The sequence below is a fragment of the Sander vitreus genome, chromosome 20 (assembly GCF_031162955.1).
Source record: "Sander vitreus isolate 19-12246 chromosome 20, sanVit1, whole genome shotgun sequence".
Taxonomy (NCBI): Eukaryota; Metazoa; Chordata; class Actinopteri; order Perciformes; family Percidae; genus Sander; species Sander vitreus.
Window position 1 is genome coordinate 2027554 of NC_135874.1, and position 14725 is coordinate 2042278.

Consider the following 14725-nt stretch of genomic DNA (forward strand, 5'->3'; position numbering starts at 1 on the left):
TATTAGTAGTACATTAGTATATTGTACATATATATATATGTGTATATATATGTGTATGTATATATATATATGTATGTATGTATGTATGTATGTACAGTGGTGTGAAAAAGTGTTTGCCCCCTTCCTCATTTCCTGTTCCTTTGCATGTTTGTCACACTTACAGTGGTGTGAAAAAGTGTTTGCCCCCTTCCTCATTTCCTGTTCCTTTGCATGTTTGTCACACTTAAGTGTTTCGGAACATCAAACCAATTTAAACAAAAGTCAAGGACAACACAAGTAAACACAAAATGCAATTTGTAAATGAAGGTGTTTATTATTAAAGGAGAAAAAAAATCCAAACCATCATGGCCCTGTGTGAAAAAGTGATTGCCCCCCTTGTTAAAACATACTATAACTGTGGTTGTCCACACCTGAGTTCAATTTCTCTAGCCATACCCAGGCCTGATTATTGCCACACCTGTTCACAATCAAGGCATCACTTAAATAGGAGCTGCTTGACACAGTAAGGTCCACCAGAAGATCCTTAAAAGCTACACATCATGCCGAGACCCAAAGAAATTCAGGAACAATTGAGAAAGAAAGTAATTGAGATCTATCAGTCTGGAAAGGGTTATAAAGCCATTTCCAAAGCTTTGGGAATCCAGCGAACCACAGTGAGAGCCATTATCCACAAATGGCGAAGACATGGAACAGTGGTGAACCTTCCCAGGAGTGGCCGGCCGCCCAAAATTACCCCAAGAGCGCAGCGACGACTCATCCAAGAGGTCACAAAAGACCCCACAACAACGTCCAAAGAACTGCAGGCCTCACTTGCCTCAGTTAAGGTCAGCGTTCATGCCTCCACCATCAGGAAAAGACTGGGCAAAAATGGCCTGCATGGCAGAGTTCCAAGGAGAAAACCACTGCTGAGCAAAAAAGAACATCAAAGCTCGTCTCAATTTCTCCAGAACACATCTTGATGATCCCCAAGACTTTTGGGACAACATTCTGTGGACCGATGAGACAAAAGTGGAACTCTTTGGAAGGTGTGTGTCCAAGTATATCTGGCGTAGAAGGAACACTGCATTTCATAAAAAGAACATTATACCAACTGTAAAATATGGTGGTGGTATTGTGATGGTCTGGGGCTGTTTTGCTGCTTCAGGACCTGGAAGACTTGCCGTGATAAAAGGAACTATGAATTCTGCTGTCTACCAAGAGATCCTGAAGGAGAATGTCCGACCATCTGTTCGTGTACTCAAGCTGAAACGAACTTGGGTTCTGCAGCAGGACAATGATCCTAAACACACCAGCAAGTCCACCACCGAATGGCTGAAGAAAAACTAAATGAAGACTTTGGAGTGGCCTAGCCAAAGTCCTGACCTGAATCCTATTGAGATGTTGTGGTATGACCTTAAAAAAGGCCGTTCATGCTCGAAAACCCTCTAATGTAACTGAATTAGGACAATTCTGCAAAGATGAGTGGGCCAAAATTCCTCCAGGACGCTGTAAAAGCCTCATTGCACGTTATCGCAAACGCTTGGTTGCAGTTGTTGCTGCTAAGGGTGGCCCAACCAGTTATTAGGTTTAGGGGGCAATCACTTTTTTCACACAGGGCCATGATGGTTTGGATTTTTTTTTCACCTTTAATAATTAACACCTTCATTTACAAATTGCATTTTGTGTTTACTTGTGTTGTCCTTGACTATTGTTTAAATTGGTTTGATGTTCCGAAACACTTAAGTGTGACAAACATGCAAAGGAACAGGAAATGAGGAAGGGGGCAAACACTTTTTTCACACCACTGTATATATGTATGTATGTATGTATGTATGTATGTATGTATGTATGTATATATATATATATATATATATATATATATATATATATATAATCTCCGCCAGGAGTCCTTCCTCCCCCCCACACAGAAAGACCATGCGACTGACAAGAGGGTTCACGCCTCATTACGCTAAGGAACCGAGAGTGGTCCTCCAGTTTCTTTGGTAGAGAGAGACGGGGAGAGAAGTAAAACAAACAAGTATGCAAATGGTAATTATCGCGGCCGGAAAAATTATCTATTATATTATTAGAAATTTAAAAGATTTTTTACTTTATGAATTTTAGATCAAATTAATCATTTTAGTATGTGAACAATCAATATTGAAGAATCATGTCATATCAATGAAGCTGTATGCACTCCCTTGCTAAATCCTGTATAAATAAAAGCACTCATTGAAGTTAAAGAATATAATGTGGACATTGGATTCATGACGTTTCGTCCTAGGCAATAAGTGATAGGAAGGGTGTTCAACAACTAAAGAGGTTCTAATAGGTTGCTCTAGGCATAGGAATTAAACAGACCCTGTACGAGCCACTAAAACCCAACCTATCAATTACCAAGTGCACAGATCAATGAGGAGAGCTGCCGTTAACGTGCGTGACTGGTGCGGTATCCGACCCTAGGGCCATTCGGTCGGGTGCCGGGCTAGTGTAAGCACGGTAGACGTGTGGAAGAAGGCAGTTAGAAGCTAGGCGTGTCTCCTCGCCACCAGCTTAAACAGTCTCTGCAGCCTGATAGGGTAATACTCATAGGCATAGAGGCTCGGACCCTTTAAGACGGAGAGCTGGTCCAGGACCTCCTTAAGGGGGTCAACTCGGGGATTTAACTATATAGTATATGAGTATAGTAATGTTATAGTGTGGAGTGTCTCCTGTCTCATGGTGTGTCTCTGTGTGTTGATCAGCAGATAGTATATGAGTATAGTGATGTTATAGTGTGGAGTGTCTCCTGTCTCATGGTGTGTCTCTGTTTGTTGATCAGCAGATAGGAGACACTCCACACTATACTCATATACTGTCTCATGGTGTGTCTCTGTGTGTTGATCAGCAGATAGTATATGAGTATAGTGATGTTATAGTGTGGAGTGTCTCCTGTCTCATGGTGTGTCTCTGTTTGTTGACTTCACAGCTCATCTGTGGGACGAGACACTTCTGACTTTAGGACGTCTGTCTGGAAGTAGTTCCCACTGAAGAACAAGAATGACTTCTCCACAAAAGGTGAAAATCCAGTGTTTCATTGTCTATGGTACACATCATATAGGCTGTGGGCCAAGTCCGTCTATCGCGTTTAGTTTTTGATTTGATAGTTACCCAGCAGCTGTCTGGCTCATTTTTTAAAGTTGGTTGTATGAATAATTCACAACAAGATAACCGTTTGTTTCCAATGCCAGTTGTTGCACATTAAAGTTTAAAATAGATTTAATTTCGCTGTCTGATCACAACCTATGGCCGGAGTGAGATCCAATCAAAGCTTGTGTTGTTACCTTGTTGAATTAATTTGGCCAATTACGTTATTCGTTGAAACGGCGTCATTCTGAAGCCATGAGTACACACAACCTGGAGAGACCGCTGTATCTCGGCAAGACAACGTCAAGGTAAGATTTGTTTTACAATGATTATACACCTCTATATCTTAATGCTTTTCATATAAGTTGTATTTAAGACTGCAAGCTATACTTCACCGTGAATATATGGGTTGTAGTTGATGAGAACAGTAGCCATGAAAGAATGTTGGTAGTAGAGCAGTAAAGCTAGCTAGCTAGCTAACATTACGTTGCTTAGGCTAATCCAACATAGTCATTCGGTGCATACACATGACAATGAACTAAGCAAAGAGTATTAATACGGGATAATTACGGGAAAATATTTAAACGGGAAGACAGTGGGAAATAAATCTAAATAAGGGAGAATGACGTGGGGAAACGGGAGGGTTAACAGGTATGTGCAGGTTGGTTAAAGCAAGCTACCTAGGCTACAAGTAAGCTAGACTAATTATCAGCTAAAAAGAGTGCAAACCAAAGCAAAGAAATGATTTCAAATCAACTTTGTTGATGGTAGTCATGGAGTTACTTAACCCTTACGTTGTCTTCCATTCGACCATGTGCTTGTCCTGAAAATCAACACCTTTTCTGACGTTTTTGTCTCTTTTATCGACACTTTTGTCCTATCTTTTGTTGTACTTGTGAAGCACGATGTTTGCATTTGCAGTGCACCCGCTCTGTGGTGCTGGGGGCAGTGTCATCCAGTGCACTGCCAGGTATTCTCCCTCCATTCTCCATCCATGCTGTACCGGTGGGGGTATGTCAGGTAGTTTTTGCAGACTTCTCCTGTGGAATGAAAAAAATGAAAAGATTACTTTGGCCTATTAACCTACTGTATCAGAATTATGTTTCTGATTTTGTTTATTGTCTTTAGAGTGACATATTAGCCGTAAACCAATTTTTTTTTCTTCAGTTTCTTGGTCATGTACCTGTGTATTGCAGCCTGGTAGTTGGCGCGCTGAATGTGCTGCTGAAGGGAGTCTTGATTAGGAGGAAGGCTCCTTTTGAGACATTTCCCAGACTTAAACATGTGCCACCTTGCCTGGTTGACACTTTTGACATCTTTTACGTTATATAGCTCGCATGTGAAGGCCTCCACTGCCTCATAGAGGTCTGGGGTCACAGTGAAAGTTCTGTCTATTCTCTGGAATGTGTTGCAGTGCTCTTGATTGGATAGGAGTGCCTTCACCTTTCCTATGCTATACAGAGAGCTGACAGTGTCACAACCAGTGAAACAGTGAAGACCAATCAGTGCATCGCAGACTATCGCTCCCAGCTGGTCATGGATCTTCTGGACTTAGACTGTGCGAGAATTTCCTCCTTTCCCTGTCTGGAAATACAGGTGAGCTCCGATGTCTTTGTAGAAAGCGAGGGCCAGTACAAACACATCAGTGTCAGGACTTCTGATAATAATATGCCTGCTGTAATCAGCAGCATGAGCACAGTGTAGCAGTAGTCTGGTGTCCGCTTCTTCCTGTGTTGTGAACAGCTCTGGCATTGGCAAGGCTTCCAAATCAGTTGTATCTGGGTTTTTTTTAGAGCATGGCACTCTCCTCCATGTGCAACGATCACAGTCAGGTCCTCAATCATGTGCCCTCCAGATGTACACCATCTATCAAAGAAAAATTGTAGGAGATTTTCCTTATTTTCCCCACATGCCAAGAACTTTGCCCATTGCTTTGGTGTCCTTTGGTCTTCAGAATATATTTTGGTAATTTGACAACCCTTCACTGCACGTCGGTCTCGTTCTGCATTCTTGATGCTCATGACTTTGTAGGTATCTGGTACAAAATGGATTACTTTGGACTTGCTAGCTTTGGCCACACTGACAATCAGCCTGAGAGCACCATCTGCAAACATCCCAAAAGTTGGTTGGGGTTTCATCACTTGTACAATTGCCATAGCATCCCACACCCACGTGGAGCCCTCAGGAATGTTATCCACTGTTGCTGGTGGGTTTACAACAGCTTCCAGGAAATGCAACAGCTTTGTTTTGTCTGTTTTCATCAGTGAGCCATCAAAATGAGCTAGTGCAGCAGGTAAGGGCCCTAAACTATGTACAAGCATCTCACTCATGTCAATTTTTCTTGAGGTCCCAACTACAATTAATCTGGCAAAAAGATCACAGTCTGCTTTTAGGGATATCTCTCTACCTTTTGCTTTTGGTCACCGTTGTAGTTGCAGTGTCTTTGAAGGTCTTGAGCTTCATTTTCTTTATGGGCTTATAAATGCCTACCTCATTGCTTTGTAGCCTTTTTTTCACAGAATTCTAATAAGGCTCTCTCTCCTCTCTTTTTGGCTTCATTCAAATCATTAAAATTCGACTCTGATGCAACATGTCCAGATGTTATATGGTAAAGGACCTCTCGATCGATGGAAGGATCAAATGGATTTATCATGTTCTGAATGGTGGATATGATGTTCTTTACATCCCTCTCATCACGTTCTCTGCGCGTGTCATCAAGTTCAGCTCGTTGTTTTGTTGTGGGGCTGTGCCCGGCCATGTCTTTGCACTCCATACTGATAGCTACACGTTCATGATGTGTGAGTGTCCATCTATGTACTGCACTGTTGTTAAAAAACCCAGTCAGTCCACCTTTAGTTTTGGAGTCACGGTTTGCTGTTTGTTCGATGACTTGATCACATGCTGTGTAAGCAAAGCCATATGTTTTCTGTCTTTGGGCGACAAAATTCCCTGATTGGAGCTGGCGGTTTATGTTTGGATGAGTGTACCCTAAACTGACCATTTCCATCCAGTATGTTGACAGATAGCGGGCATAGTTGATCCTGTCATAACAGAAGAACCATGGCATAATGGAACGCACACTTGATAGGTGGAGACTCCAGTTTGCCTCTCGTGTTCCTCTGATGAAGAGGAGAAGATCTTCGACCATTGTAATGTATGTGCACCAAAAGTGGAATGTCTTGTTGGTGGTGTTGTCTTTAATGAAATCTTCATACCGTTTCATTACCTTGTGAAAGTTCTCAGACATTACCAGATCATCAAATTCTTCATGAGGGAAAGCTGTCTGTAGATCAACAGCAGTCTTGACAGCAGCTTCATGTCCATCTTCTGGCAGAATGTCCAGGTATGCCTGCCAGCGAAGTCTCTGTAGGGCTTCACACATTAACTTGTGTGCACGCATGCTTCGATTGTATTAATGTCCAGATATGACTCCCTCCACAGATCCTGCAGCAACAACTTCAGCTTCTATCATGACATCCTGAAATCCTGCGTCTCCAAATCGCTTCCCAATACAGGCCAGGTACGCCATGGCTGTGTGAAATTCCCCAATTCGAAGGACGAGTCGTTCCTGAAATGTTTTGTTTGTCTAACGAATCTCTTGGGCTTACGAGTATATGGCCTGATCCATTACTAACACAATTTTGTTCAGCTTTAGTTTGTCTGCTATAGCTGTGGAACGTGTAAAGATTGTGTGCACCGTGTTTAAGTCTGTTGGACTGGCACACAATGACAGGCAGGTAACCAATGTTAGATTGTTGTGGAATTGCACCTCTCTGCAGCAATGTATTGTAGCCAGTCCATCCAGGAAGAACACTTCTTTGGACTTCTTGAGTCTTCATGAGGAAGTAAGCACTGTCAATTTTGCACAGGAATGTAGATCTCACACCCAACTTCAATTCTAGACCTAAAACATTCTGGACCGGCCCTTTTTCCTCTTGTAAAGATGTCAATTTGGTTAGGAGGAGGTTGAAGGGACCTTTTCCTGCTTTTCTGCAGCGATACAAATTCAGAGATAGGTACATCACTGGAGGTATCTGAATTATGATGCCGTTGGTGTTATGCGTTGTGCCCTTTCCTGACAGCGTTTCCTCACCAAAGTCATTGTTGTCCCAAACAAGGGTTACAGAAATTTCAGGTACAATGCTTGGTGGGATGTACGTACCACCTCTTTCAAGCTGCAGCTCTGCGAGAGCAGTGTCATGCTCAAGCACTTGGGAATGTGAGCTACAGTGCCCAAGGCCATTCAAAATCCCAATTACCTGTGCTGAGCCAGTCATATGCCTAACCGCCATGGCTAGCGCAGTGTGCTTTGGCATGAGCCACCTTCCTCTCATGGCAAGATGTCCTGGCACATTGACCCAATCTTCTCCATCTCATCCACACCAACACTGACATGCTGAACACAGGATTGAAACTCTGAAGTTGTACCTGTTATGCAAGCAATAACATTGTACAACTCAGGTGGTATCATTCTCAAGGCAGTATCAATGTTGAGGTCTTGGGCTGTTGGTGGCCATGGCAGTTTAGCTGTACATTTGCATTTGTCCTGTATGATCTCCTTGAGAGACATGGCTGCATGATACAGAAGTCTCTCATAAGTCTGCCCCTCCACAACCTGGCTTGGCTCAGTGTCATACTCATTGTCGTCATCACTTTGGTCTGATGATGATGACTGTAGCTGTGTTGCTACATCAGGGATAACCTCCTCAGCACACAAGTCTTCAACAAATACTAAATAATTTTTTGATGACTTCAAAAACTTTAGGCAAGGATGTGACTTTTGAAGCCTAGCCTTTAAATGACAGTTTGCTGAAATGTCAGTGCCCTCTCTATTGCCTTGAAAAGCTCATTTAGCTGGGACAGCCTGAGAACTTCGTGCTTCTTCAATAGCCTCTCTTCCACCACTGACTTACAGAAATGGTCATAGCCTGCCTGATATGGGTTGTCTTCAAAACCTTGAGTGTGTTTTTTAAAAAGATAAGATGTGTAGCGTTTGTAACAGCTTTGATGATACATGGCCTCTGAGGCAACAAGGTCTCTCCCACGGATATGAATGAGAAGCCTCTCATCCATCTTGTCCTCTGCCGCAAAAAGCAGCTTACCTGCTGTCAGTGTCTCACATTTTGAAAGCTTTTCTTTTTTCCTTTTTCTATGACTGTCAATAACATATTGATTCTTCTTGCATATTAGGCATCCAGCTGGGAGTAGATAAGACGCTCTCCTTGGTTGTTCGGGGCCATCATCCAATGCAGAGCGCAGAATCCGGACCTTGGAGACACTCTCATCATTGACCGGCAGTGGTTCAGCTACATCTGTCAGTGGTTGGGCTTCACCTACATAACAGAACATGTATAAGATGGAATATGGTGGAAAATATTTTAGTTAAAGATGGCTGTTTTTAAGCTATTTAACAAAATTATTTGTGGTCATAAGTGCAGTAGTCTTGTCAAGCTTGTTTAAGATGGCTAGTATTTTAATACAAATGTCAAGATGAAAAATGTGATTTAAAATTCTTTGGTAATGTGTGCTTTCTGTGTTTATTTATCTGAATGTAATTCATTTGTTTATCTAACACACAGACACGGACAGGACATCATATCTCAACAACCACAGATGACCCATCTTGATCTATCGACACCACCAACAGAACCTGGCCAAGAAAGCCCAAAAACGTCTGCACTTCCTCCCACATGCCCCTAAACTGTTTTTTTGTTGTTGTTTTTTCTGGAATTTGCTACACACATATTGCACTGCCTTTTGCTACTTGTCCCCTTGTGTATTTATATTATGTCTAGTAATGTAACCACTTGCACTGATATACTATATTAATACAGTGTACATGCTGTCTGAAATGTTAATGAATAACTGCTCCCCTACACTTCTCTATTGCAGTGTGCTGTAATGTATGTTTCTGAGACAATAAAGCACTACTTGCTCTATTTGACATGATGCATAATGTACCAATACACAGAGTATGAGTGTTGTGATCTATAGGAAGCTCTAGTGATAGACATATCACTCCAGAACTGGTTATGTTTAGATAGAGGAATGGAAGTAGTTGTACAACTTTTTCAGTTGCATTGGTGTCACCATTGTAATTAATTGGCTCACCAGCTAAATAATTCAGTAAATAGTTTGTGTGCACATGCTCAAAAACAATCCCTCAGAATGAAACTCATGCCCAGAGTCCAGGGTTAGCCAGACCATAAGCCAAATTGGGGTAAAAAACTTAATTCTGATTGGCTTGGTGACGTTTTGGGAATAGGAGGCGTTTCTGGTGCAGCCAGGGGTATAAATTACAGAGAACAGCCACCGCTTGCTCAGATTTAGTCCTGTTTATAGCTGGACAACTACTTTCACACTACTGTCTGGACATTGTTGTTACTATACATTTGATACAAACCTTCACTGTTGTTAGCTGCCTTTTCTCTCTTTTTTTGTGCTCTTCCAATGTGTTCTTTGTTGGTGTAGAGGATGTAGCATTCTCTGTGAAATCCTACATTAGCCGGCACATCATCATGGACATCTTCGGAGTTTAGGTTAAATTCCAATACGGCTTTTTCAGCTACTGTACTCTCTGTGGTTTGCAGGTTCACCCATAAATGTGTACATTGCACAAACTTTGCCCAACTAGTCTGGGAAAAGGGGGTTACAGGGCTTTTTACGACTGAAGCTAAGTGGATACAACACCTCATTTTTACCTGAGTAGTACGAGCCGTTTGATACTTTTTTTGTGTGTTGATTAAACCGGCAAATAAACACGATTACTAATAATAATGTTAGAAAACCTGAAGATAAAACGCTACATCTCACCACTGAAAATTGTACTAGCCCATCTATTAATCTAATTGTAATCTGCTGTACAAGAGCAAGTTCGTCAAGGAAACGGGAGATTTTCTAACGTTATTATTAGTAATCCTGCTTATTTGCTGGTTTAAAAAAGTAAGAGTTTGTAAGGACATTTTGCGTCCAATGTGCATACAACAAAGTTGGAAACAATGTATGTAGTACTTATACGATTTTTTTTACATGACCTCAGCAAAAAAAAACGTACACAGCGGTGAGGTAAGTGTTAACTTCCTAATTTCGGGATCCGGCCCACCACCTAATAGTATTTCATATGAAAGTCCCACTGGTATCTCTTTATCTATAAAAACTACAACACTACCTACAGAACTTCTCTGGTACTCAGAGGGGCATAATCAGGAAATGTTTTGGTTTAAAAAGGAGTATCTTCTGCTACTCATTCCCCCTGCTCTGGCATTTCCGTGTTTTTACATTCAACCATGACATCTAACTCTCTCTATGTCTGTCTCTCTCTCTCTCTCTCTCTCTCTGTCTGTCTCTCTCTCCGTCTCTCTCTCTCTGTCTCTCTCTCTCCGTCTGTCTTTCTGTTGCTACAGAAACCCAGAGACCCAAAGGATAATGTAAAGAAAGTTCCAGAGGAGAAGCCGTTCAGCTGTGACCAGTGTGAGAAGAGCTTCAAACGCAAAAGTCACCTCAAAGTCCATCAGCTGACTCACAGCGGAGAGAAGCCGTTCAGCTGTGATCAGTGCGGCAAAGCTTTCGCTCGGGCGTGTTCCCGAAAACTTCACTACAGTATTCACACTGGAGAGAAACGCTTCACCTGTGGCGAGTGCGGAGCCACTTTCCTTCACAAGGGTAACTTCCAAAACCACCAAAACATTCACACGGGAGAGAGAGCGCACGGCTGTGACCAGTGTGGAAAAGCGTTCACGTCCAGAGGCGATCTAACCAACCATAAGCGCATTCATTCAGGGTTGAAGCCGCACAGCTGCGACGAGTGCGGGCAAGCATTCAGGAGGCGAGGAACGCTGATTCGTCACCTTCGTATTCACTCCGGAGAGAAGCCGTATTGGTGCGAGATCTGTAAGAAGATGTTTTCGCGGGAATATACCTTGGAAGTTCACCGGCGCGGTCACGCCGGAGAGAAACCGTACGTGTGTGAAGAGTGTGGGAAGGCTTTCAGTTCATCGGGAAGCCTGTTGGTCCACCGACGCAGTCACACAGGAGAGAAACCGTACGTGTGTGAAGAGTGTGGGAAGGCTTTAAGTTCATCGGGAAGCCTGTTGGTCCACCGACGCAGTCACACGGGAGAGAAACCGTACGTGTGTGAAGAGTGTGGGAAGGCTTTCAGTTCATCAGGAAGCCTTAATGGCCACCAACGCATTCACGCTGCTACGTTTTGACCCGGCCCCCGGTCATGTTGCCACTGTCGGCATATGCAGATATTCTTTTAATCCATTTCCGGGTATATTGCCATGTGAATGAAATAAACTGTGGAATCTAATTACCCCCAGTGGATCAAATGTTGAACAAATTTTTGGAGAACATTTTTAATTGAAACAAAATCGTTGAACAATCGTTCAAATTTAAAGAAAATGTCAGAAGCAAAAAAACAGTCAGCTAAATTCTGATGTTGTAAAAAAAAAAGTAAAAACGTAAAAGAAGCACCGAAAAAAATACACTGTTAAAAAATACTCTGTTCCAGTAAAAGTCCTGCAGTGAAAATGTTCCTTCAGTCAAAGTGTGTAAAAAGGAACATGTAGTTAAAGTATTAAAAGTAGAGAAGGATCCATTCAAAGTGTTTTCTGGATCTCAACTCATCCCATGTTCAGACCAAAGTTGTTTACTATCTTTATCTCGAGCAGATATGTAACTTTTTGCTATAAATCTATTACATTTTTTAAAATCTGTGTATTTTTAACATGTAAACTGTTGTAGTTGTGGACATTTCTGTTGCCTGTATTATGATTTCTGTTTGTTTCCTGTTTTTGTATATTCTGTATATTTCTGTTCCGTTGTGTGAATTTATCCTGTTTTGTGCATTCTGTTCTGTGTATATTTCTGTTTCCTGTTTTATTTTGATAGTCTGGTTTTCTGTCTTGTCTTGTCCAGTTGTCTCTTGTCACATTGTTTTGCGTCTGTTTGTGTCCTTTCCCAGTTAGTCTGTGCCTGTATCCTGTCTTGTGTGTTTTTTGTTATCTTTTGCTCTGGGGACTTTTTGTATGTACCTCGTTGCCTTTGCCTAATGTCAGTTTTGGATTCCTTGTGTTTGCTTTTTGGATCCTTTTTGTTGGTTTGCTCCCTGTTTTTTGTATAAATAAATCCTCAAGCTCAACCTTTCTCCTGCCTGCCTGCCTCTCTCTGCATTTAGGTCTTATTATTCCCTGTCACACAACAGTAAACATTGTAGATAAAATTGTCATTGCAAAAAAAACGTAGAAAAAAGTGGCAAAAACGTCAGAAAAGGCAACAAAAACATTAAAATAACCATCAAAATAAGCGTCTTCAGAAAAAGCTAGAAAAAGTTAAAAGACATTTTTTAAAAAACATCTGAAAAAAGTGGCAAAAACTAGGTGAGCTAAAATCTACTGTGAACCTCGTCTATGTCCACGACGTTCCACTTTCGTGATTGCTCCGGTGCCGCCGGATGTCCGTCCCCTTCCTCTGTCTTTGTGTTGGCGTTCTAACCTCCGGCTGATTTGTGAGGACTATGGTTAACTGCTCCTCAGATCTCTGCAGGGTAAATCCAGACATCTAGCTAGACTATCTGTCCAATCTGAGTTTTCTGTTGCACGACTAAAACAACCTTTGAACGTCCACATGTTCCACCAAAACCAGTTCCTTCCTGAGACTATTTAGCAGAGGCACCGTGGCTCCGTCCGGAGCTTAGCCCCGCCCACGATGATTCTGATTGGTTTAAAGAAATGCCAATCAAGCAGAGCACGTTTTTCTCCCATCCAGAAATGCCAACCCGTTCTCACTCTGAACTCATAAGATACAGACGTTTGGACAGTGGCTGTCAGCGTCTGAAGCGGCGAAAAAGGCGCCCTTCAGCGTATTTGTATAACGTACCGGGGAGAGCAGCAGCTACACAGGGTTTAGAGAGTAGTATGTAAGGGGGAAATTCCGCGTAGGGAGGTTGGTTGGGAGAGTGGATGGGTCAAACACACACAGGACTTTCACCCCGGAGACCGGGGATCGTGTCCCGCGTGTGTCAAAAGGGACGCCAATAGTCCCGACCAAGCACGTTTAGTTAAAACGCATTATATGACGCTAAAAGAGACTTTTAGCATCAATAACAACGGCAAAGGCACCTGACCGAGCATCTGTATTTTACGAGATGGGAGTGAGAATGTGTTGGGGATGCTGTGTGGACTAGCTAGACCTTCCTCCGCAGAGCTGTGGAGGAAGGTCTGGACATGTTAGACTACTGTGAACCTGAGTTGATATGCAGGCCAGGTCAGAGGTTTATATTTTATTTTATTTAAGTTGTTTAAGTTTTTATAGTTTTTACTTTTTTAAGTTTTTCAATTTTCAATTTTTATTCATTTTGTTATATTTTTATGTTTTAAAAATATATATTTTGTGTATATCTATCTTCACATATCGCTGAATAAATTTACCCAGCATGCCCTCTGAGGGTTTTCCTTTGTATATCTTTTTTTTACTTAATGTGCTAAATAAATAAATAAAAGTCTTCCTTGATTAATCTCTTGGTAGATAAAATGTGATGACTATTATATATTATTATTATTATTATTATTATTATTACTGTTATTAGGTATTTGTTTGATGTATTTAATGATTGCAACACACGTATAACACTGCACAACAGTTATTTCTAACTTGAGTCAGTAAATGTGTGATAGTGGAGCAGTCTTCATCCTCTCTGATGTTTGAAACTGCAGCTACAACCTGATACTCAGAAAAACTCACTGAGAGAGACTCACTCACCTGTTACCTGCGGCCGCATTCTGATTGGCTCAGAGTCCAGGAAGGCTCTCTTTGTACGTCTTGAACCAGCTGGTGAAACGAGACATTCATCACCTTTGTTGTCATTTGAGTTGAACTGTCTGAGTTTGGTCTCTGTTGTGTTTTCTGCTGCAGAGTGTGTAAAGAAAGAGAAGGTGCTGTGCTGCCACCTGCTGGCTGTCTGACTCAACTGATATGATGCTGTCATCCAAACAGAGGTTTACAATCAGCATCTTATTGAAAAAGATAAGAATATGTATATAAAGGGTCTGATTTGAATGTGAACATTAGTGCAGGAATGTGCAGTTATTGTCCAGGGAGTATAACAACTATTTAACAGTTTAAATCCAAACATCTGTGTAGTAGTGAAGATAGTAAGGATGGGGGGGGGGCCTGGCTGTGTCCCGTGGCTTCAGATGGAGGTAGAACTAACAGACTTGTTGCTGCCCTTCAGCTCTCAGTTGGCTTTGACTTCATGTATTAACTTCTAGCTGTGTTCTCATCAACGTCACCATCTGCTAGAAGAATTGGGATGTATCCATGGAAGTGGGGGGGGCCGTCTGATGCCTTGTATGTTATGAAAAGTTGCCGGTGAAAAACACATCTAAAGAATGTAAATGTGACCTCAATGTGAGTAGTTTGTCTCTTTGTAGCTGCATGAGGCTCACTTAGCTTTAATAAGATGAATGTAGCGAGGTGTGAGGGTCTCTGGGGACCAGTGATTGGCCGGCTGGACTCCACTGGTTGGATGGTGTTCAGGTCTACCTCAATGAGGAGTAGAGGACCTCTGGCTCTGCTGGAGGCTCTGACTTACTTTATTATTAGACATCTCATACATGTG

At 42.0% G+C, this 14725-nt stretch overlaps 1 protein-coding gene across 12 annotated transcripts in view; it reads left to right on the forward strand.

Annotated features, from left to right (window-relative positions):
- Positions 1 to 12252, forward strand: part of LOC144534862 (uncharacterized) — a 13291-nt gene extending 1039 nt beyond the window's left edge. For 3 of the 12 annotated variants that reach the window (XM_078276941.1, XM_078276942.1, XM_078276944.1), the window contains exons 2-4: positions 1884 to 2028; positions 2948 to 3036; positions 10509 to 12252. In XM_078276941.1, coding sequence (XP_078133067.1) covers positions 3019 to 3036; positions 10509 to 11315 — 825 coding nt within the window. In that variant the 5' untranslated portion in view covers positions 1884 to 2028; positions 2948 to 3018 and the 3' untranslated portion in view covers positions 11316 to 12252. Of the gene's footprint in view, positions 1 to 1883; positions 2029 to 2946; positions 3037 to 3358; positions 6626 to 8295; positions 8427 to 8684; positions 9072 to 10508 lie in introns of those variants that run through there. The other 9 variants (XM_078276940.1, XM_078276945.1, XR_013503615.1 and 6 more) reach the window with 8 other exon arrangements.
- Positions 12253 to 14725: the final 2473 nt, after the last annotated feature.